Source organism: Phoca vitulina, unplaced genomic scaffold (genome assembly GCF_004348235.1).
Source record: "Phoca vitulina isolate PV1807 unplaced genomic scaffold, GSC_HSeal_1.0 scaffold9, whole genome shotgun sequence".
NCBI classification, from domain to species: domain Eukaryota; kingdom Metazoa; phylum Chordata; class Mammalia; order Carnivora; family Phocidae; genus Phoca; species Phoca vitulina.
Genome location: NW_022589712.1, coordinates 14,427,604 through 14,450,916, shown reverse-complemented (window position 1 = coordinate 14,450,916; position 23,313 = coordinate 14,427,604). Strand labels below are relative to the sequence as shown.

Below are 23,313 nucleotides of genomic sequence, written 5' to 3'. Positions count from 1 at the left end.
TTGAAAATATTCAGAATCTGACTATTTCTCACCATCTCTACAATTACCATCCTGGTCAAGCCACCCTATGTGGATTATTGAGACTGGTTCCCTGGCTTCTACCCTCTATTACTAACCCAGTCTCTATTCTCACATAACAGACAGAGTGATACCATCATTCCTCTGGTAAAAAAGTAGGTGGGAAAAGACAGTTATAATATGACAGTGAAAATCAACAGTGCCAAAAGCACAATTAAGGAAAGTAAGGAGGCGCAAAGAAACAATACTGGGGAAAAATAGGGGCTTAACTACAGGCATGGAAAAGATTACCAAAGAATATTTTTAAATATTTTGAACAATTTAATGCACAAACAATGAATCATGGAACACTATATCTAAAACTAATGATGTAATGTATGGGGATTAACATAACAATAAAAAAATTAAAAAAAATTAAAAAAATATATATTTTGAACAATTTAAATATTTGAACAATAATTTTGAAAACTTAGTCAAATGGACAATTTCCCAGGAAGTATGAATCTGCCTACTGACCCAATTAAAATTCTGAAAGCCTGAATATTTCTAATCATTTTTAGGGGCTGGGAATACAACACAAAGAAAACAGACAATAATTCTTTTCCTTATGGAGTTGATACTACCATACGGGAAATCAAGCAGTAAATGAGATATATAATTAAAATAACAGTTGAGATGCAGATAAATGCCAAAGAAAAAAATCAAACAGGAAAGAGGGAAAGGGAGTTGTAATTTCAAAGGGGTGGCCAAGAAAGTATTGACTAAGAGGTGACTTTTCAGTAAAGGCCCAAAGGAAATGAGGAAGAATGTACTGAGACTAATCAATGGGAGAATGTTTCAGGCCAAGGACAGAGAACATTCCAGAACAATGGCAAGGGCAAAGGGGTTGACATGGGAATGTGCTTGCCTGTTTTATATCATCTTTTCAGTGAGGTTTCACTGACAACCCTAGTTAAAATTGCACCACCCCTAATACTCTCCGGCCTTTGACTTTCTAACCTAATATATAATTTATTTTATTTATTACCTAATTACATTTATTATTTCTTATCCACCTCCTCCCATTAGAAGACAAATTACATGCTGTAGGAATTTTTTCCTACACTGAGTGTCTGTTTTTCTTATGAGTGCATCACAAATGCTTAGAACATCACTTTGCACATAGAGAGTACGCAGTGAATATTTGTGGAAAGACCAGGAAAGATTAGAAAGCATAGCCAGAGGAGTAGAAAGAAAATGAGGAAACCAAATGAAGAAAGTAGTTCAAGGATGAGGAAATAACTATGTGAAATGCTTTTGATAGGCAAGGTAGGATGTAGACTGAGAACTGACCACCGAGTGAGGAAGAAGGAGGACTCTTATGAACCTGACATGAACAGCATGGCAAGAGAAGCTCGACTGGAATGGGTTCTCAAAAGAATTGGAGAGAATTGGAGAAGAGAATTCTGAAACCAAAATGAGCACAGATAACTTTCAAGGAGCTTCATTGAAAAAGGAAGGAGGGAAAATGGACAGTAGCTAGAGGGGAGGGGAGGGTTAAGAAAGACAGGTTTTATTTTTAAAATTTTATTTATTCTTTTTAAAGGAGTCTTTAAGAGGAGATGATTAACAGCATATACTTTATGTGGGTGGGCAAAAATCCAGCAGAGAGGGGGAAAAAAAAAGGCAAGAACTACAGGAACTGTTTCCCGGAGAAGAGCAGGGAGGATGAGATCTCATACACATGTGGAGGAGCTGGTCCCAGCTTGGAGCACAGATGGTTCATCCCTAGTAACAGAAGTGAAGACTGAGTATTCGGGCACAGATGCATGTAGGTGGGTTGATGTGGTCGTGGGAGCTTGCGGAAATTCTTTTTTGATTGCTTCTATTTTCTCAGAGAAATAGGAAGCAGTGTCATCAGCTGAGAGTAAGGATATGGGAGGAGGTGTGGAGGATTTGAAGAGACAAGGTATGGAATAGTTGTCCCCAAAATAAAGAGGCGATGGAGATGAGGCGAAAGGAAACGCCTTTGGAGTGCCAGGCAGCACTGGGGACCCAGCTGGGTTAGTCATTGTGCCTGGGGGTGTATTTCTCTGCAACCACACTCAGCTGCATATGCGTGGGCAGGGACCAGGCAGAAAGTGGACTCTAACCAGAGCTGTGTTTTAACCAGGCCCACAGGGCAAAGGAAACTGGGTCAAGACAATTAATGTGTGTACAAGTGGTGACCTTTACTGATTCAGCATTGAATTTAAGTAGAAGACCAAGGGAAAGGATGACATGAAGAGGGTGAGAGGCAGTAAAATCATGGATTATAGGGCACAGAGTTCATGCAATTTGGAGTTAGGGCAGAATTGGTTGGACAGTGAGATAGGTGCTTGAAAAAGAGATTGTGGAGGGGTTTCAGTTACTGGTGATGACAAGTTCTAGACTATGCCTATGCCTTGAAAGGCTAGAATAGGGTGTAGGATGGAATCCCTGGAAGACAGGAGATCAAGAAACTAATAGGCCAGGTTATTGGCAGGATTATCTATGGGTTACTGAAGTTATTAAGAATTATGGCATGCATTGTCATGCAGGAAATAAAATCTTCAAAACAGGACAGGAAGTGATCTAGGTAGGGTTGATAACTACAATAAGGATGGGGAGTAGGTGGTACAGTTTGATGGCTATTTTCATGATTCCTTAAGACTGAAAGCCTTACTTGGCTAAAGCAATACTACTAATAAAAATTAGTAAGTTTAATTACTCTACATGTGTTACATGCAATAGCTTTGTGGGCATGGTTTAAGTTTAGTGTTTAAAACAATCTGGGTTAGGGATGCCTGGGTGGCTCAGTCAGTTAAGCATCTGCCTTCGGCTCAGGTCATGATCCCAAGGTCCTGGGATCCAGTCCTGCATGGGGCTCCCTGCTCAGCGGGAAGCCTGCTTCTCCCTCTGCCTGCCGCTCCCCCTGCTTGTGCTCTCTCGCTCTCTGACAAATAAATAAATAAAATCTTTTAAAAATATAAATAAATAAAACAACCTGGATTATCAGCTATGTGACCTTGGGCAAGGCACTCAACCTCTCTCTGCCTAAAGTTTATTCATTTGCAAAATAAGGATAATAATACCTGTTCTCACATCCTACATGTCAAGTGCTTAGCAAAACTAAGTACTTAAGACAGAAATATGGTTAAATACTCAATTATAGTTAGCTATGACTATATTTGTTACCTTCCTAGATAACTAAGCATAAGAGTATCTGGAAAATAGAAAAGGTAGTAAAGGTGTATCTTGCTTTTCAGAATAATATGACCCTACATACATGCAATTAAAAAAATAACTTTGGTAGAACCATTTATAAAATAACCTCTTTGCAAAAAAAAATATTTTAAAAATTATCTGAATTGAGTTTTCAAACACTGATTATGTATTAAGTAATGAAGAATTGTCCTGTGGTATATTAAAAAAAAAAAAAAGGTGTGAGTAATGCATAAAGCCAAAAATTCTAGATCTTGAGAGCATATCTAAGTTTTCATGGCAAAAGCCATCGTTACTTATAGACTGGGATAGGAAGATAATATTCTAAAATATTCTTGCTTAGGTGTTGATGAGTCCTATATCGTGCTCTTTTCAATGTATATATTGCATTTCCAAGTGAGCCCAATATACCAGCACAAAGTAGTGATACCAAAGTGATGGGCTGATTTTTCTGCTATTGAAGGGGTCTAGACTTTTACTTATCTCAACAATGATTCAAATTTCTCACATCATCAAAGCTGATCTTTTTTTTTTTTCTAGAGATTTTATTTATTTACTTGACAGATAGATACACAGCGAGAGAGGGAACACAGCAGGGGGAGTGGGAGAGGGAGAAGCAGGTTTCCTGCTGAGCAGGGAGCCCGATGCGGGGCTCGATCCCAGGACCCTGGGATCATGACCTGAGCCGAAGGCAGACGCTTAACGACTGAGCCACCCAGGCGCCCCCAAAGCTGATCTTTTTATAGGCACCTAACAAATACATTTTAAATGAGTGAGAATTGATTTTATAACTGACAATGACATTGTTATATGACTCTACTACTTTAAGTGCCTGTGACCAGACCTAGTACAAGTTCCTCCCTCAGTAAAAAAGATCATTCTGGAGATCTGTTGAACCTAGGCTTTGCCCTTACCTGCCTCTGCTTACTTGCTGTTGTCTCTTCACTACATTTCCCAGCTTGCTCTTTAGTCCTTTCTGATTTTTAGTCTCAGATAAGCATCTCCTCCAACTCTTCCCACTCCCCTTTTCTCTACTCCATTTCATTTCTGGTTTTTATGGTTGTTTACTGCATTTTGGCAAAGGGATGGTTCTTGCTGCACACTTGGTGGTTGGCACAGGGTTTCTCTCTCAAGGGAGCCAGAAGGGTCATGAGGAGCCTGGAGTCATATAATCACTGAGCGATACACTGACAGCATGTGTGCATCCAACTTAAAACTCATTCCTTAGCAGGGGTTGCTGCAGCCTAGAGTGTGCAGCGAATTAACATTTCTGCTAAATCTCATCACCTAGTAAACAGCACAGCTAGTATTGTAGGGCATTTTCTCGAAGGTGGAGCATTCAACTCAGACTTAAGTATGTTATTCAAACAACAAACACATGTTGTGTCTCAAACTTATAGATTGGAAGCCCCTTCACCAGTTTCCCTGGTGCATAAAGCTGGCATACAGTAGGTCCTCAGGGTATATTTGCTGAATTAACACATTTAACCCACAATCGATACACACTCTACATTTGATTTTAAAGCCTAAGGTGACTTCTTTTGTATGAAATATTCATGTCAGTTAAACATCATTTCAGTTGTTACACGATGTATTACATAGTATTTATGATGAATTGCTAATATTTAAAGTGGTATCATTTGTGTAACACTGTTTTAGCATTTCCCCCTATTTTTAATATCCTGGGAATCTCAACATGGACATAGCCTAGGCTTTTCTGATGCTAAGAAGCCTTTACCCTGTTCAGTTCCAGAAGAACTCTTGCGATTTGATCTCTCATCTTCCATCTTCATAGACAGTACAGACCAGCAGGCCTGGATTTTATGTGTGTGTATCTCCACCCATGGAACAGATCCCAGATGGTGTTCTTGCCTGAGAAGCAGATTCTAAGGAGTTTTCTGTGTGTTTTGTGCATGTTGGTGGTGGGAAAGGGAGAGGCTAAGAGATAATCAGCAAAACTTCAAGTGTCTGGAGGTATTGATTATAACTGAAGAAGGGCCAAGCATAAACGCAGGAAGGGCCCTGACTAATTGTGTAGGCACACGAAATCTTCTTGTGTCCCTCTTGTTTGGCGGTTGAGTCTGGGTTGAGTGAGTTGAGTTGAGAGGGCCAGGAGCTGAAACTGCTTTGTACCTTACATTTCCAGTTCTAAAAATAAGGTCCCAGAGGGGCATGAGACAAAACCTGTCATGAATTTGCTTTATAATCTGGTCTAGAATATATAACAATCTATTTCCTTGAAGCAGTGTTAAAAATGTTAATATTTTGACAGAAAATATATATGAGCTATAAATTGCCCATGCGTGGTCATCTCTGCTTGTCTGTTTTCCACATATATAGTAATCCCCACCATGACACAGTAAATGCGGTACACAAATTCAATTGCACAAAATGCAGGATTGAGTTTAATGTGATGTTGATGAAAAATAGCATTTTTAGTTAGGTCTGTACTATCACAAAACACAAAGAGGAAGGATGTTAGAATTTATACTAAGCACAATTGACTTTGCAGTAAGCTGAAAAATTAATAAATAACTGAAAAGTCATCGAGGTCTAATCCCACCCCTTCCTAAAATCGCCACTCTCCCTCAACCCCTGCCCCGTCACAGCACAGGACATAAGAACTTGGCAACTTGGCTTGCCTTCCTTTGAGAATGGAGACGGGACTGAGGTCTGAAGTCAATGGCCAATCACATTATTATATAAATGTGTATGGTCTGTGGGCTTACCTTTTGAGAAATAACATATAGCAATAGCAATAACAAAGATAACCACAGATGAAAAAATACTACGGAGCTATTGGAAAATACCTCAGAAAATAAATCTACTGGAACCATCAGTCACAAGCATGGGTGAGTGTCGTGTGGCATCTCTGAAACGGTATGAGTGATGCCTGAGGGACCCATGTCCGTGGAAGGTCTAAACAGCCACATCCCCAGACCACACTAGGACTGTCATGCCAGAAGATTTCCCCACCAGGATTTTTACCTTGTGTTGCTCGCGTTTCCGCTGTATTGTGTTGGCCGTTTCCTCATGGGCCTGCTGAATGGTAATTTCCTCTCTCAGGGCCACCTCTGCTCTGTATAACCAGGAGCCTATGGTGCCCAGAGGGGCCGGGAGAGATTTATCAAGCTGTATATGCCAATCAAAGAGCTGGAATACAAAAGTAGAAAAACATAATTATCTTTAATACAGAAGACAATTCCTAAAACTCCCCCAAATGATTTCTAAAAGCCTACATAAGGGTTTAAGTTAATAATTTCAGGTTAACTTAATAAATATCAAGGAAGAAAATATCTGTGTTCTGAATTTGATACTTTGAGAATGAGGAGGAAATTACAGTTACAAGCAAATTTTGAGGAGACTTAAAACACACCTTAGACATGGAAGGACATTATTGAGAGCTTAAACAATTTTCTTCTTATAGGAAGAGCGTAAAGCCCCCTCTGATTTTCAATTTCGGGGCTTTTGCTGAAAGGGAAGGGACTGGGTTTGCTGAGATGCTCAAGGATCCAGATGTTATACAATAGCTGATGTGTATCCTTTAAAACCTCCCACATGAGAACAGGTCCAGAAAAATCAGGGTCATCCAGTCATCTCCAGAGGAAGTACAATATTCAGGATTCTTTCCATGATAGTACAATTTCTAACTATTTCTTCATCTCTACCACTTTATCCAATTCTTAAGCAGTGTTTCCTGACTTATTGGAACATCAGGTGGGATAGGTTGAGGTGCTTGGAACTAACCTATTCTCTGGTAGAGTTTGTGGGGAAAAGATTAGATTATAAAAATGAAGAAAATACGGTAAGTTCAAGGCAAATATTCCCATTAGTGACAGAAGTTTCAGAGGTTTTGAAATCTTGGCCTTTAAGTTTGCTGAGTATTAATGTGAAAGTTACTGAGCAGTTTTCTTTCAGGTTCACGAAGGACCGGATAAGATTTGCTGAAATTAAAGACTGTTAAAAATGAATGTGAATATAGGAGGATGACCAACTGTTGATGAAACCTGGTTATAAACTTTAGAGAAATTGCTGAGGCTCCATTCTTGGATGAGTCATCTCTTCTAAATGATCCAGAATTGAGCCTTTCAGGATTTCAATCCATCATCTACTCAACAGGGAAACTACGTATAGGGCAGGCAAAAGCCGAAGAGTTGTTAAGCCAAGTACTTCCACTAACTTAAAGGAAAACTCCCACAGGTAAGCCTTTCCTTCCTCCAGAAAAGAGGCTGTAGGACCAGATGAAAGCTCACTGTGTAGAAAAACATGATGGAAAATGTTCTTGACTAAATGATGTCAACGTTAATGAAATTAATCATGGGAGAACTTACCCTGGAGGACACTCTGTCCCAGGATTGTTTTACCAACGCTTGGTCAAGTGACAGTTTACCGTTTCTATGTACTGGGTGTATTAAATGTTCAATCTGTTTCCTTTTTATTTCATATTGAACTCTGAAGTGCTTGAATGACTAAAAGAGGAAAAAGAGCAACAACATGGAAATGAGTCAAAAACAGCAAATGCAAAGGAAACCACATTTCCTAAATAACAATCCTTTATATTGGGATAACGCTCGATATATGTTGTTGGTAATAATGATGACAGTCCCGTGATACTGATAGCAGCTACCGTTCTTCAAGCCCTGATGATGAGCTTGGTCCCATGCTAACTGCTCTCTACACTTCATTCCTCTGGCTTTCTCCATAACCCTACAACATCGATGTGACCTATTTTTATTACAATAGGAAGCCCAGAGGTAACTTGGCAAGAACAAGTAGTAGAGGCAGGACTAAAACCTAAGATTTCTCATTTCTAGTTAAATAATCTATGTCCCAGTCCATGCTCTCAAGAAATATATAGTCAATACTAATACAAACCTATGCTAATCATCAAAATAGTTGCTTTACTTCAAAATACTAGGGGCGCCTGGGTGGCTCAGTCATTAAGCGTCTGCCTTCGGCTCAGGTCATGATCCCAGGACCCTGGGATCGAGCCCCGCATCGGGCTCCCCACTCCGCGGGAAGCCTGCTTCTCCCTCTCCCGCTCCCCCTGCTTGTATTCCCTCTCTTGCTGTGTCTCTCTCTGTCAAATAAATAAATAAAATCTTAAAAAAAATTAAAAAAAACAAAAAACAAAATACTAGATAATTTAGGTTAGAAATTATATATATCTAAATAATACTGATTTAAAGATATCTAAATTTGTGTTTAAGTAAGTTGGGTAAAGAGGTTTACTTAAGGGACCTCAATTATATAATATTTTGCTTTAACTTTATGGCATTAAAATATTAATTATTGTATCATTTCTTTTATCATCGTATGTTTTAACATAAATTTGTAATATGTAGACTTAACCCTAAGTCTAATACTAACTTTAAGAATTAGTGATTTTAATTAAAGTTCTACATTTTATATTAAATTAACACATCCTAAAATAAGACTCCAAGTCCAAATTGAATTGAAAATACCACTAAAATGTGCAATTATGTTAAAGAACACGAGAATGTCCCTACAAACACATCTGAAAGAATTTGTCAAACAAACATGTAAGTTCACATGAAGAACACTGGGGGGAGATGGTGAGTAAATATTTTACCACAACTTTTATCTTCCATTGCCTCTAACTTAACGTAATTTAAAAATACCAAAACATAAATTTGACCTTCAATTTTGTTCCACAGAATTCTATGCATGAAAAAAACAGAAAAATGAACTATTGACTGATAAGTAGAAACAGAAAATGCTGATTATGTAAGAAACACACAGATGAGGAAAATGTTTCCTATGTTCAGATTTCAGATGGTCCCTAAATTTTTTTTAAGAGACAGCTGATCATCTTTAGCCTGAAAGGAGTGTTTCTGTTTCATACTTTTCTAATCCTTTGTCTTCCCTTTATACAATAACATTTGTACAACAGGTAACTTCATAATTTGTACTTGATTTTTTATAATTTATGCCCACACTAAAACTCACCAATGGTCTAATAAGTATATTCACTCTGTTCTTGTATTTCTATTCTCAATTTACTGGCTTAATCATTTTTTTTAATGAAGCTCATCCAGAAAATTATATTTTTGAGAAAAAAAATATTACATTGAGTTTCAAAGCAAATAACATATAACATGTTCAACAAATATAATATTGATGGCACCATTCATCTAAATTCAGGCACACTTTATAGATATTGTTACATAAAATCCACACACTAATGCCAACAGCTAAATCCTTTATCATCTGCCATGTTGAGTGTCCTATCATTGCCCCCTTTTATGTAGCAAAACCAATTAAATTATAATGTAGACCAGGACATATTATAGTTTGGCCACTAAAATGCAATGCTATTTTAAATAGGAGGAAAACGTCAATGCTGCATACAATAAATCACAATTTAATGGGAACACTTGTTATAAGATTTTATGTCTGAGAAGTGAAAATTGAAAGCCAAAATCCAAGTAACAGCAGGATAAGGAAACTGGGGGAACTAGCAGAAACAACCTTGGCGGCCTCAATTTGAGAGCAACAGTGTCGAACTGGACAGGTCGCAATAGAAACTGATCCCATTAATGAGCCCACTCCAAATAGTCGTGTTGCAAGCCTTTGTTAGATGCGGCTTATTCTATAGTAGTTTTCTATTTGGCACTGAAGTCATTTTTTGGTGGAATTTTTTGTTATGTGACAACTATAAGATCATGAGCTGTAGAAAAACAATGACTAGATGTTTGTCCTTGGGGTCATCTATAAGACTCTGAGTTCCAGATAAGTCATGAAGCTTCGGAGCTCAACATACAGGATGGACACACACAATTGAAAACTACTAATTCCACCTCTCCGTATATATACCCAAAGGAAATAAACAAGATACTGAAGAGATATCTGCACTCCCTTGTTGACTGCAGCATTATTCACAATAGCCAAGATATGTAAACAACCTAAGTGCCCATTAATGGATGAATGATAAAGGAGATGTGATAGATAGAGAGATCTATAAATATAGTGATAAAGAAGGACATCCTGCTATTTGTGACAACACAGATGGACCTTGAGGACATTATGCTAAGTGAGATAAGGCAGACAGAAAAAGACAAATACTATATGACATCACTTTTATGTGAAAAAAGCCAAACTCATAAAAACAAAGAAAATGGTGGTTACCAAGGGATGGGAGGTGAGGGCGGGGAGATATGAAAGACGTTATTTAAGTGTACAAACTTGCAACGAGAAGTAAATGAGTCCTAGAGTGAATATAGATAATAATATTGTATTATATTCATCAAACTTGCTAAAAGACTAGAATTTAATTATCCCAACCACAAAAAAGAAATACTTATGCAATGTGATAGAGGTGCTAATTATCTCTATAATGGCAATCATATTACAATATATAAATGTCTTAAATTTTTTAAAACTACCTATTTACACAGAAATACAATTATTAAATTACATGCAAACTTAAGATAACACATATTATTTCTTTAAAGATTTTTGTCATTAATATCATTTGAAAGATAAACATAGATTAAATGACATATATTAATATTACTCATAAAAAGGATTTTAAGAAACTGAAATATTTTTTCATACATTACCTGATATTTATCTTGCAAATTTGATTCTGTCATCTGTGCCCTTGTCAAATCTCTTTCAAATTGTTCTATCCAAACTTTTGTTTCCTTCAAAATTAGCCTGTCTTCTCTCTAGAAACCAGAAGATATTACAATTTTATTAGTAACTATGCATTGACTTAATTGCTGATTAATAACTGGTTGATTCTAGAATGCACTGAATATTTAATAAGTTCCAATTGTCTCTGAAAAACTTCTCTCTCTCCTCTCCCTCACCTCTTTTGGAGAGTAAGAGAAAAGTTAATTCTAGAAAAATAGCTTAATTATCTTGCTAAATACTGAAATGACCTACCTCCATTTTTTTTCTCAAGAAACAGTAATTTAATTAAGAAAATGTGCTCAAGAGGAAATATCCTAAATACAAAAATACTAAGAAAGAACAATGGCTGGAATAGGACTGAAAACATAGGCCGGGGGGTGCTTCTTAACCCAAGGTCATTTGTACCCCAGAGGACCATTCTGGATGAGAAAAATTTTGACTGAATCCAAGGAGTCACAGTCACAGTAACACTGTGGGCTAGTATTATTTTAAAATGCTATTCAGTATTATAACATAAGCTCCACGATGACAGAAAATATTTATTTTGTTCAATATGGTATTACTAGACCCTGGTAACACAGCACCTATAAATATTTACCAAAATATTTCCTGAATGAATGCATCCAGGCTACCACTCACATTATCAAACATGAAAAAAAAAAGAGATTTATATCATTGTTTCCACAAATAATAACAAGCCATTCTAGCATTGATTTAGTGAAAAAATCCTAATTTTTCACAAGATTTCTTATCTGTTAAGAATGTCAAAGTAACCAAAAACACATTTAACATGGTTCTTGGCACTTACAAATAGCTTCCAACTACAGCATCTCACTTGACCACAGCCCTGTGACACAGATGAAGTGACTGATGACAAGTTAAGTGGCAGAGGAGACAGAGTGCTGGCCATGCAGGCGGGCAAAACTGGTTCCAAATTCTGGTTCTGACAAGTATCAGCTCTGTGACTTTGGACACATTTTTTTTTTTTTCCCCTCCTCTCTACTGCTGTACCTTCATCTGAGTCGACCTCACACACCGCTTCCCCGGTTTGGGGGAGAATTCAGGATAACCTGTGCAGCACACCTAGCCCAGAGGCTGGCCACAGTGCTGTCACGATCCATGCCTTCTCTTTCTTTCCACTCTTGCAAAAGCAATCCTACCCTGCCTGAAAACATCTTCCCCTGGATAACACCTTCTTCAGAGATCAGCTCAGACACAACCTCTCTAGAAAGCTTTTTCTGACCCAGAAGTCTGGTTGGGGGTCCCTCTTCTGTGCCAGTGGTTCTCACACAGTAGTGTGCACTAGAATCACCTGGAGGGCTTCTGAAAACAAATTGCTGGGCACCACATTCAGTCTTCCTTGGCTCAGGATGTCTAGGGTAGAGGACGAGAATTTGTATTTCTAAGAAGCTTCCAGGTGAATCTAACGTTGCTGGTCTAGGGACCACATTTTGAGAACACTTCTCTGATCCTGTAACAACCTGAGCTCAAATATTCGCTGAAAAAGCACTATTTTGTATTGTCCACTTAATTGTCTCTTCCCTTCCACCCATAGTACAAGCACCTTATGTCTCTTATTTTTCTCTAGCCTAACACAGTGTCTGGCACCCAGTCTCACTCAATATATAATGGTAGAATAAATGATTAGTAATATAGGTAAGTAGAGAAAGAAATGGAACAGGAGTCCAAAACTCCAAAGCTTTAGCCTTTCCTAAGATGGCTCCTCTGAATGAACAGATAAACGTGACCAAGGCACATGGTTTATTGGTTGACCATCATGCCCATAAAAGCACCAATGGCACATTCTTACGAGCTCAGAAGAACTAAATGCTCTTGGTTTACCTCCAAGGTATCAGAAGCCAATGTGACTACTAAGTGGGGGGAAGATCATCGAAGTGAGCATAGGACCTCACTATGAGCCTCCAAGGACCTGCTTCTCACCAGTTGAAATTATTTCACAAAGTCATCTGAGAGAAAGAATTATGTTCTTAAAATAACCTCATTAGAGTTCATCTAGTAAATGACTTTTCTGCTGGTGGGGCAGTGTCAGGCAAATTGCAATAAGGTAAGAAGCATGTAGCTATTTACACACTCAACATTCTCCTTTTAAGAGGAGATATTGTCCAAACAATATTTAGATTCCCGGAGCCCATTTAGTCTAGTGGCTTTTCTTCAACTGTTAACTTTTATATGCATTCAAAGACCTGGGGGTTTATTTGCCTATAAAAGACCACCTAAATTCCAGGCAGTTAAATGGCCAGTATTCTCATGACTTTTTCTCTTTCTCTCTATTTCATTCAAACATACACACAGGCATCTTTATATGTTCTGTAGTAGGTTTATGTGTACATCAACTCATGATTCATGGAGCATGAAATAAAAATTAATTTAATATTTGATATAAAATTAGTTACTTCTAATTGTTATTACAGTGTTGGCATGAAGTCTACTTTGTTGATAGATCCTTAACCTCAAGCCTAGATGGAACATAAAGAAAGATGGAAAAAGTATGGGACAACTTGAAATTGGGAAAGAACTCATAATCATTAATTCCACAAGTATATCTGAGCACTTACCACATGTCATGAACTTTACTAAATAAACTATATGACCAAATACTGAGCAGAAGAGATGTGATAAAACTCAGGAGACAAGCTAAATGAATTCTTAGCTTTTTTCAAAGAATAATTTCCCGCTTAATATGTTAACATATAAAAATAAATCTTTAGCTTTGTTTATTTCTCATGTCACATACAAAGAAACCATAGTTATTATAATTTTTTCCTTTTATTAGTGCTATTAAGTGTTATTAAAAAGAGATTAATTGATGCTATCTTATAATTAAAGATTAGTCCATGCAAGTGGCTTAGACTATAACTAATATTCAATGACACTTACATGTTATTTATTCTATTAGAAAGGAAAAGGAAATAACAGAATTAATGCATTAAAAGAAATGTGTATATAAAGACATATACATGCAAAGGAATGGCTAATAAGCTATGGAACGTAGGATGTTTGAAAGAGGTCACTGATTCAAGATTATTTAAATCTTACCTTAAAATTTTGGATAGAATTTGCAAAAGATGGAAAACCTGGAAGTATTTCCTAACAATATGAAAAGATAATATATAGAAAAATAATATAAATCAGGGACAAAAATTATACAGGAAACAAGAAAAAAAACAATGGAGAGGCATCTGTCCATAAATAAATAGATGATAATTTTATGGGCATAGTTACTTTAAGAGATTTTCATAACTTTTGAAAGCATCAAAATGTTCAAATCCAATAAGGCAATGTAGTATTCTAGCATTTGATGTTTTGGTTTAATTTTTGGCAATATTTACATTTTACAAATATTTATAGCTTGAAATATTAACCATTTTAAATGGTGAACTATGTAGAGAAGAGGTATATTAATTCATTTCTTTTCTCTTAAATACACTCATAAGATGCATCTCTGTACCCCTATACCAGTTAAGATGGCGCTGTGCTTCTCAAAGCAGTCGGTAGTAGTTGTTGCAATGGGAGAAGGAATGAGTGAACAAACAACTGAAAGTTTAATAGCTCACAGAGATGAACTAATAGGCGTATTTTATTTATTTATGATTGAGTGCTAATTATTCAAGAACACCTTTAGGGAAAAACTTGATCAGTTTTATTGGTTGGAGTAAGAAAGCATAGCAATGTCTATTTCCAATGAGAAAATCAGATTTAAAAATCCTATCTATAAAGTATCTAATTTAAATAAACTCATAAAGAGGATACAGCATTCAAATTCACCAAAAAATGGAAGCCTGGGAGACACGGTGATGCCAAGCTTTTTAAAAGCGAATTAAAAGAACTATTTCCTAAGACTTGATTAGACGGATGCTAAGTATTTTGAGGTGATGGCATCAATAGCCCTAATGTGTATAATCTATAAAATCTTAAAGTTTCACCAGATAAAATTAGGTGGCCATTTAGCTGCATTAAGCAAATGAAAAATATATAAAATACATAAAATTCCTTTTTCTTATTGAAAATATTCATTTTTAGATGCATATGCCCTCCATTACAAATGCCACACTAAAAAGGGGCAAAGCTTATAATATATTTTCCTCAAAATTAATTTTTGAAATAACCCTGAAGAAATCATATGTACTCTCTTTTCAGGAAGGGATAGAGGGAACTTTTAAAAAAAATCAGAATTTATTTTCTAGATAATGAAATTAATCTCTTCATAATAAAGCCTCTTTAGTAAAGCCTATTAACAAGCTTATGTCAGGAATGTGTGTCTTTCAAATCTCGAGGAGTTTTGGCATTCGATTCTTGCTCATGAGTATGAACAAAAGCACCTTCTTTTGTTTCTCAGACACTGCCAGTCACAGAGTTTACTCATCTGGGGAGATGATTAATGTCAGAGAAATTAAAACAGTACAAACTCAGAAACTTGATCAGAAATAAATCCAATTGGGTAACAGAAGGACTTTTGATATGAAAATCAGATGAAAGCTGACTTTCTCTAAGCTGTATGGGGTAAGTCTAATATGCTTTCTAATAGAGTTTCTTATTCACACAGCAACATCTACATCCAATTATATTCTCAAAACCCAGAAAACCCCAAATGACACTGAAGCACATGCATCTGTCTATGCTAGGATTTGTACAGAAAGTCTGGTTTTGCCTCCTGCAGTGCTTCTTAGAAACATTTACTTTGCTGACTATGGGTAAGTTACTCTGGTGGTCAACATTTGCGCCTGAATCCTGTCAAGGAACAAAACAGGTTTCCTGAAATGATAGTTTTAAAAAAACTAACATAGTTCTATCAAATGCCAAATTAACTTCATCCAAGCAACCTAGGAAACACCAGTTACCATTGTTTTGCTTACTTTTTTATGAAGTCACAGATTTCTATTAGTGCAATACCTTCACCTCTTTGAAAATCTGGGGTTATGAGCCCGTGGCCTTTTCCTTTTTTAGACCTGTTTCTAAATCTGTTTGGAAACCATACCAAGTTTTTTGTTGTTTTTCTTGTTTCTCTTCATTATACTCTCAAACTGCTTTGAAAACTGTAGTTGAGACCTGAGCAATGAAGTCAGACGGTTTTTTAACACATCTTGAAAATTCCATTTATTTCTCTCTCTCTCTCTCTCATTTTGCCTTATAATTAATTTTAAATTCAGTAGTAAATCCACTTTATAATTAAAAAATAATAATAATACTTAAAAAAATTAGAAGAATGGTAATATCCATTGTTAGTCTGAGAAAATAGGGGCGCCTGGGTGGCTCAGTCTTAAGTGTCTGTCAGGTCATGATCTCAGGGTCCTGGGATCGAGCCCCACATTGGGCTCTCTGTTCTGCAGGAAGCCTGCTTCTCCCTCTCCCACTACCCCTGCTTGTGTTCCCTCTCTCGCCATGTCTCTCTATGTCAAATAAATAAATAAATAAATAAATAAATAAATAAATAAATAAAATCTTAAAAAAAAAATTAAAGTCTGGGAAAATAGGCATTCTGGTGTGCTGGCTGGAGTGTAAAATGGGACAAACTTTCTACAGGAAAATTTAAAAAAAAATTTCAAAAAGCATTAAAAATCTATATGCACTTTAGCCTAGAAATTCCACTTTGAAGAAAGAATCATAAAACGATGTTTTATTACAGAATTGTTCATAGAAGCACTTTTTATAATAGCAAAAATTCAGAAATTTTCAACAATTAAGACTGGATAAATTATTGTATATCTATATGATGTCCTGGAAAGAATGGTATAGGAATGTTTTTATGTTAACAGAAAAAAAAAGATGAAGTTGTATGTGTACTATAATTCTGTTTTTGTTAAAATATTATATGTGTCTACATACATATAGACAAATGTTGGAAACATACACCAACATATTAATTTTTTTCTAGGATAGGGTCTCTCTAAAAGATCAAGTACAGATCATTTTCTTTTTCCTTTTTTTCACTTTTTCTCTTTTATGACAATGAACATATGTCAGTGGAGCAGTATGAAAAATATAAATGTTATTTAAACTATTGAGAGGCTGAAAAAAATCTAATCACAGTGAATATCAGGGCTTTTACAAGTTTGCCTTACTTCCATATGTTTGTTGTGAGTAGTGCCTTATATAATAAATCTGAAAGTCAAAAATAGATTTTCTCAGATTGAACAGAATATGGGGACTCAAGCTCTAAAGGCACAAATGACATGATGAATATGAAATTACTTCAGTCCTCAAATTACTAAATGAATCTCCCAACATGTCTATCTTTCCTCAGTTTTAATTCATCAGTGTTATATGTCCAGCATTTATCATTAATAATGCTTTCTCTCACATATCCAACATGCACATCAGAAAAATCTTTCCCTGTAATCTCCTCCCCAGTTGGTGATACCTATTCTTTACTCAGTTGCTCCCTTTTTGAAATGCATTCCAAAATTAAAATAAAATAAAATAAAATAAAGCATTCAAATTTAATTTTTAGAAAGCACCATGCTTAAACATCTAAGTCACTACCACTAAGTGCGCTATCAGTGCTTGAAGAAAAAAATACTTACGTCATTCTCTTGCCCATCAGTGCCTGTATTGTGGATGTCAGGGTAATGGTTCAGAAACTGGGCTACATAGGTCATAACAGACTTCTCATCTGGTTTATCCACATCAACATCTGGAACAACCAAAACCAAATATGAACGGTTTAATTAGCCTTCTTTATATTTTAATAACACAAACTTTGAAATCTAGCTAATATACCAAAAGACACTGTCCTCAATGCAAAAGAAGAATAGAATTAATATTTCAAGATGGTGAGGGAGGGCAAACCAATTTAGTTTGGATGATACATGATGGGAATGTTACGACGCAGAAAGACGACACATTTTAACTACGAACCTTTAGGAAAGTAATACATGTTTCATTTAAATAATATCAACAATAATTCACCAGAAATCTGAGACACTTTATGGTTATTCAGACATTCTGTGTTGTTAATAAAACATAAATACTATGTAAATTTCAGAACTGGGGTGAGCGGGTAGTAAAAAATCCTTACAGGTGTGGCACAGAATGACGTGCCCATAGAGCTTGTATATTGTATCTGGACAAATACAGATAAGTTCCCTCTTGCCCCCACAAGTTTTATTTTAGAAAAGAGGGAGATGCCTTATGTTCAATTCCTTGGATAGCCTCTCCCTTGTGCATGATTCTCTCTAAATTACTACACTTTGAATGGTCAAGTACTCTGAGGGAAACACAGAGCCTGAAAAGATATTTTTAAGTGTATAGATGTTTACTAATAAAACCAATAAAAATCAAGCAAAGATGTTTATACAAATTTAATCATTATAGAAATATAAGGGGTAAGACTGCAACATACAAAGAGTTGAATGTTTTAAATCACCTTTTAACTATCCCTTTTAAAGGCAATGAAAAGGTGATTACATTTGGAGTTTACAAATATCTAACAAAACAAACAAAAGCCATGGAAACCAAAATATAAACTGCCCTAATATTTTGTAATGTGCCTTGTGATTTGAGATATAATTTCTACAGACTATCAATGCAGGATTGAAAAAGTGCTACAGCTCAAAAGACTTCAAAGGAAACAGTGATCATGTATTCTGGAATGCACTGGATGACTCAAAGGTGATTGTAGAAATGACAAGATCACTGATGTGGAAGATGCACGTGAAGAACAAGTAAAACTTTCATGAGATGTGAAAGTGGAAAAAAAACATTTAACACAATTTAATATAGTAATACAGCATTTAAATATATGTGTAACTAAATCATAAACTAATTGTTGTAATACATATTGATCTATTTAATCTGTATTCCTAAAAGTTTATACATCCTGGTTTGCTAAATAACTTTTTTAAAATTTCTTTTTTAAAATTTATTTATTTTTATATTTTTAATTTTTTTAATTAAAAAAGTTTAAGATCAATAACTTTTGAGGGGGGAGTTCATATTAGGAAAACAAAAGATCACCTTATATCTGGGCTAGCCTTGCATCTGGGCAACCTCAGTTCTATCATCAAAGGGAACACTAAGCTTCTCTAGTCTAGTGGATATGAAAGAATCATTTATACTCTCTTGCTGTCCTACTCTAAAAAAAATTGAGGGCTGGGATGTGTCTGTGGCTTTCTCCTTGAGCTGAACATTATTGACTTGTGTGTGTGTGTGTGTACACAGAAATAAGGTGGAAAGCCCTTGGCTATCCTGGTGAATCTGTGGGGACCCCCAGCAGGATCCTAAAGTGGCAAGAGATCTCCATTCTGCTCTCATCTCAGGAAAGCCAACCAGGGACTTGTAGGTATCTGTAACTTACTCCTGGAGGCACAAGCATCTCCATTTAAACACTGTTTTAGAGTTAGACATGCTCATTCTGAAATTTCATCTTTAAAAAGAACTTGCTTTCACTGTATTTACTTTGCTTTTTTTTTTTTTTATTGCAGGGGGAGGGGCAGAGGGAAAGGGAGAGAGAGAGAATCTTTTTTTTTTTTTTTTTTAAAGATTTTATTTATTTATTTGACAGAGAGAGACACAGCGAGAGCAGGAACACAAGCAGGGGGAGTGGGAGACGGAGAAGCAGGCTTCCCACCGAGCAGGGAGCCCGATGCGGGGCTCGATCCCAGGACCCTGGGATCATGACCTGAGCCGAAGGCAGACGCTTAACGACTGAGCCACTCAGGCGCCCCGAGAGAGAGAATCTTAACCAGGTTCCACACATAGCATGGAGCCTGATGTGGAGCTTGATCTCATGACCCTGGGATCATGACCTGAGCTGAAATCAAGAATTGGACGCTTAACCAACTGAGTCACCCAGGCACCCCTCTATTTACTCTTTTGCATTCATTAATAGACATATCCATAACTGCTAACCCAAATAAGAAACTGCTTGTGACATTTGGAAAATTCACTTTTTAAAAAAGATTTATTTATTTAGTTGAGAGAGAGAGAGAAGGCGGAGGCGCAGAGGAAGAGGGAGAGGGAAAGAAGCAGACTCCCCGCTGAGTGCAAAGCTGGAAGCAGGGCTCAATCCCAGGATCCTGAGATCAAGACCTGAGCCAAAATCAAGTGTCAGATGCTTAACCAATTGAGCTACCCAGATGCCCCTGGAAAATTCACTTTTAATCCTTTTATGTCAATATAACAAACAATTTATTCAGTTTACTAAAGTTTATTAAAGGCATCAGAATTTTCTTTTGCAGGCTTGAAAGAGCTTAATCCACTTCTATAATGTCTTAAAATTCACAGCCTTACCAAAAAGGTGCCAGACAATTCTAATGAAAAACAGTAGTCGACCATTTGTGTGGTTTTCCCAACTGACACTGGAACACTGGATGGTTATCAACATTTCTAAGTTTCTAGTGACTGACATTTTAAAGATATGATCTCCGATTATTAATGATCTCTTACTTCTTCCGATTCTTTGTTATATAAACAGAGTAATTCTTTCATCCCGGACATTCCTCCTCCCCTTAATATGCACACTTCTAAAGCTTTCATTCCACCCTTACTATATGGAGTTACTACTCTTCTCTTGGCTGACACCACCCACGTCAAAGTGCTGTTTGGAGCAACAGAACTATATTTTGCTCCCATATCTAGTGGATATTTTTCCAAAAGAAAATCAGTGCAGGAAGGTACTATTTCTTCCTGCTTTTCTAAAGTTTTCTGGCCTCTGATAATGTTTCAGAGATCATCTGTAATTTCTGCCTTTAAGACATAGAAACTTACTGATTTGAAGTATGTGTGCAAGAACCAACAATTACTCCATTTACCTTCAGGATCCAGTAGTCTTGGGATTCCTAGTTCTGTTTCAGCAATAGTGAAAGCCTCCTCCAGGTTTTCCCGGTTAGGTCTCCCTTTCACTCTCTCCAAGTCCACTAGTTCTGGTCGAATGGCATGGATGATGGAATGGAAGGCAACTCCACTTCTCCAGCTCCGCCCAAAGTCTTTTACTTCTATTCCCGTCTGCCTTAATGTGATAAAAAAATAAAATAAAATAATGTCACATTCTGAATAGATAACATGCACTGTCCTCAAGGACTAATGCAAAATCCAGTCCTCAGCAATGACTCATGTGCAGTTATAGCAGTTAGCTGCTTGAAAAAAATTAGGCAAAATAAAATTTTTAGAGGGTAACAAGATAAGCGGGAGAAGTTTTGGTTCCATACTTAAGAATCTTCTATATTAGACTTTTCAGTAATTGAGATATTCAATGTAAAGCACATTTTTAAAGGAAACTAATACAGAGAAAACATATCTAGCAAAATAAAAAGAGAAAATTATAAAAACACCAAAATTGATAGTAATTCATCAGTGTATATTTTTGAAGAAGTATCTAGCACATTTCCAATGACAATGATAAACAACAGTGTGTTGTATGTGCACAGGTATTAACATACTAAGATAATATGGCTGAATTATATCAAATACTTTAGAATGAACAAATGCAAATGGATGTGATCATATCTCTAAATCAGTCACACAGGAGCCTATACACCACATAAGTTCAGACAAGTTTCCATTTACCCCACTGATCAAACTGTTTGATCAAATTGTTTTTTAAACTCTTGTTTTTGGAATTGCCTTGAGAGCAATGCCCTTGGTCACAAATCTTTGTTCTTTTGTGGCGGATAGAATTAATTCAAAGCCAGTTATGATAATTAAGAATTCATTCAAGTTGGCAGTAATAGTTTGTTGTTGAAAATAAAAGTGATACAAGCTCACAATGAATTTTTTTTTTACATGTAACTTATCAACTATATATAATGGCAGCTCCAAAAGGAAGTTGCAACGATGTCTTTGAACAACATCCCTTGGTTAAGTATAGAGCCTTTGAAGGTGATCAATTAGGTGACATTCAATGGATGAATATCTTGGTAGTCTCCTTTTAAAGAAATTAGTCTCATTATAGTTCTTTCTAAATGAAGCAGAGGTAATATCACTCAATTCTCTTTTTTATTATATTCTCAAGATTTCCATGAACCATAAGGTATATTTGATTGATACATTGATTAATATACAAAGTTGGTAAGTGCCCTTAAATTTTATCTCTGCAAACTTAAGAGTCACTTTAAATCCTTTTCTACCAATGTACATTCAGCTTGCATAAATTGCCTAGTGCTGAAAATAGCATCATTGGATCTCATCACTGGCTTCATAAATACATATTTTCAAAACAATTTTGTAAGATGCCAGTAATTATAAAGTAATCCTGTATCTCCTCTTAGTTCTTTCAGAGTTTCTGTTTCTGGTAGTATGCATGTAATATTTTCAGCCAATGTCTGACACACGGGCAAATACCCACACAGGTGGAACAGTTCAGCGTGCTCTTGTTAACTCCTCAATTCGCACATTTACCCCGGCTTCATCTTACTTTTCCACCTACATTTTCCTTTTGCTCACATTTCCTCATTTGAAAATGTTTTTGTATTCACAGACACCTCAAATTATTTTTTAACACAGTAAGGTGGGTGCAAATAAACAATTAGCTAGCAAATATTCATCGTGTATTAGATATTTTCTGATTTTCCTCAACTTGTTTATTGTTTCAGATATTTTCAAAAATATAGAAAATATTTCCCTAAATATTACTACGTTGGAATAATTTTTCAAGTTTTAGTACATTTTCTTTTTCTATATTTGTTGAACACACACATGCACACCTATAATGTTTCATATTACATCAAAGCAGTAGGTGATATTCCTAAAAAGTTTTAGTTTTAGTCCAAACCTCTCATTTAAGAATCTCGGATACAAAATATAGGAAACTTAGATATGTCACTTAAAGAAGTGATACAAACTTAAAGAAACTTGGACACATCACTTAAAGAAGTGATGAAGTATATCCAGTTTATAGGCATTTCTGACCTCTAATACATATTTACTTCAAGTCATTTTGAATGGACCTGGATATACAAATTTTCATTTGTTTTGTTATCTTATTAATTTTTGTCTTAAAGTGCAATTGTTCTTCCTAGACATCTCAAAATGAAGTATGCAAATATCAGATATGCTACAATTTAATTCTTTCATGTCTGAGAGTATATAGTGATAGGAGATAAAGTTGGTAAAAAAAAAAATAGAGAAGGCTTAATTATGTTGCATTACTGAGTTTTTATTTACTTCTCACATATTTTGAAATTTTATGTGAAAACAGTGAATATATTCTGATAATATGTCTGGTGTTTACTGGATGTTTTGTCCTTTCTTGTCATGGTCAATCTTGTGAGACTGATAAACATTCAGACCACAGAGTCTCACAGATTATTATTTTAAAAACATGTCATATACTGAAATGGGTACAGATTCTAAAGTCTTTTATCAATAACAAGTAAAAAGTTTCTTTTTTTAATTATGTGATGTTAATCACCGTATATTACATCATTAGTTTTTGATGTAGTGTTCCATTATTCATTG

General features: G+C 35.9%; 1 protein-coding gene across 14 annotated transcripts in view; it reads right to left on the bottom strand.

Annotated features, from left to right (window-relative positions):
- Positions 1-23,313, bottom strand: part of SYNE1 (spectrin repeat containing nuclear envelope protein 1) — a 437,497-nt gene that overhangs the window by 298,917 nt on the left and 115,267 nt on the right. For 13 of the 14 annotated variants that reach the window (XM_032407632.1, XM_032407639.1, XM_032407631.1 and 10 more), the window contains 6 exons: positions 20,670-20,866; positions 17,442-17,551; positions 13,957-14,007; positions 10,824-10,931; positions 7,572-7,709; positions 6,229-6,393 (listed from right to left, as the gene is read on the bottom strand). In XM_032407632.1, coding sequence (XP_032263523.1) covers positions 6,229-6,393; positions 7,572-7,709; positions 10,824-10,931; positions 13,957-14,007; positions 17,442-17,551; positions 20,670-20,866 — 769 coding nt within the window. The remainder of the gene's footprint in view (positions 1-6,228; positions 6,394-7,571; positions 7,710-10,823; positions 10,932-13,956; positions 14,008-17,441; positions 17,552-20,669; positions 20,867-23,313) is intronic. The other variant, XM_032407640.1, reaches the window with a different exon arrangement.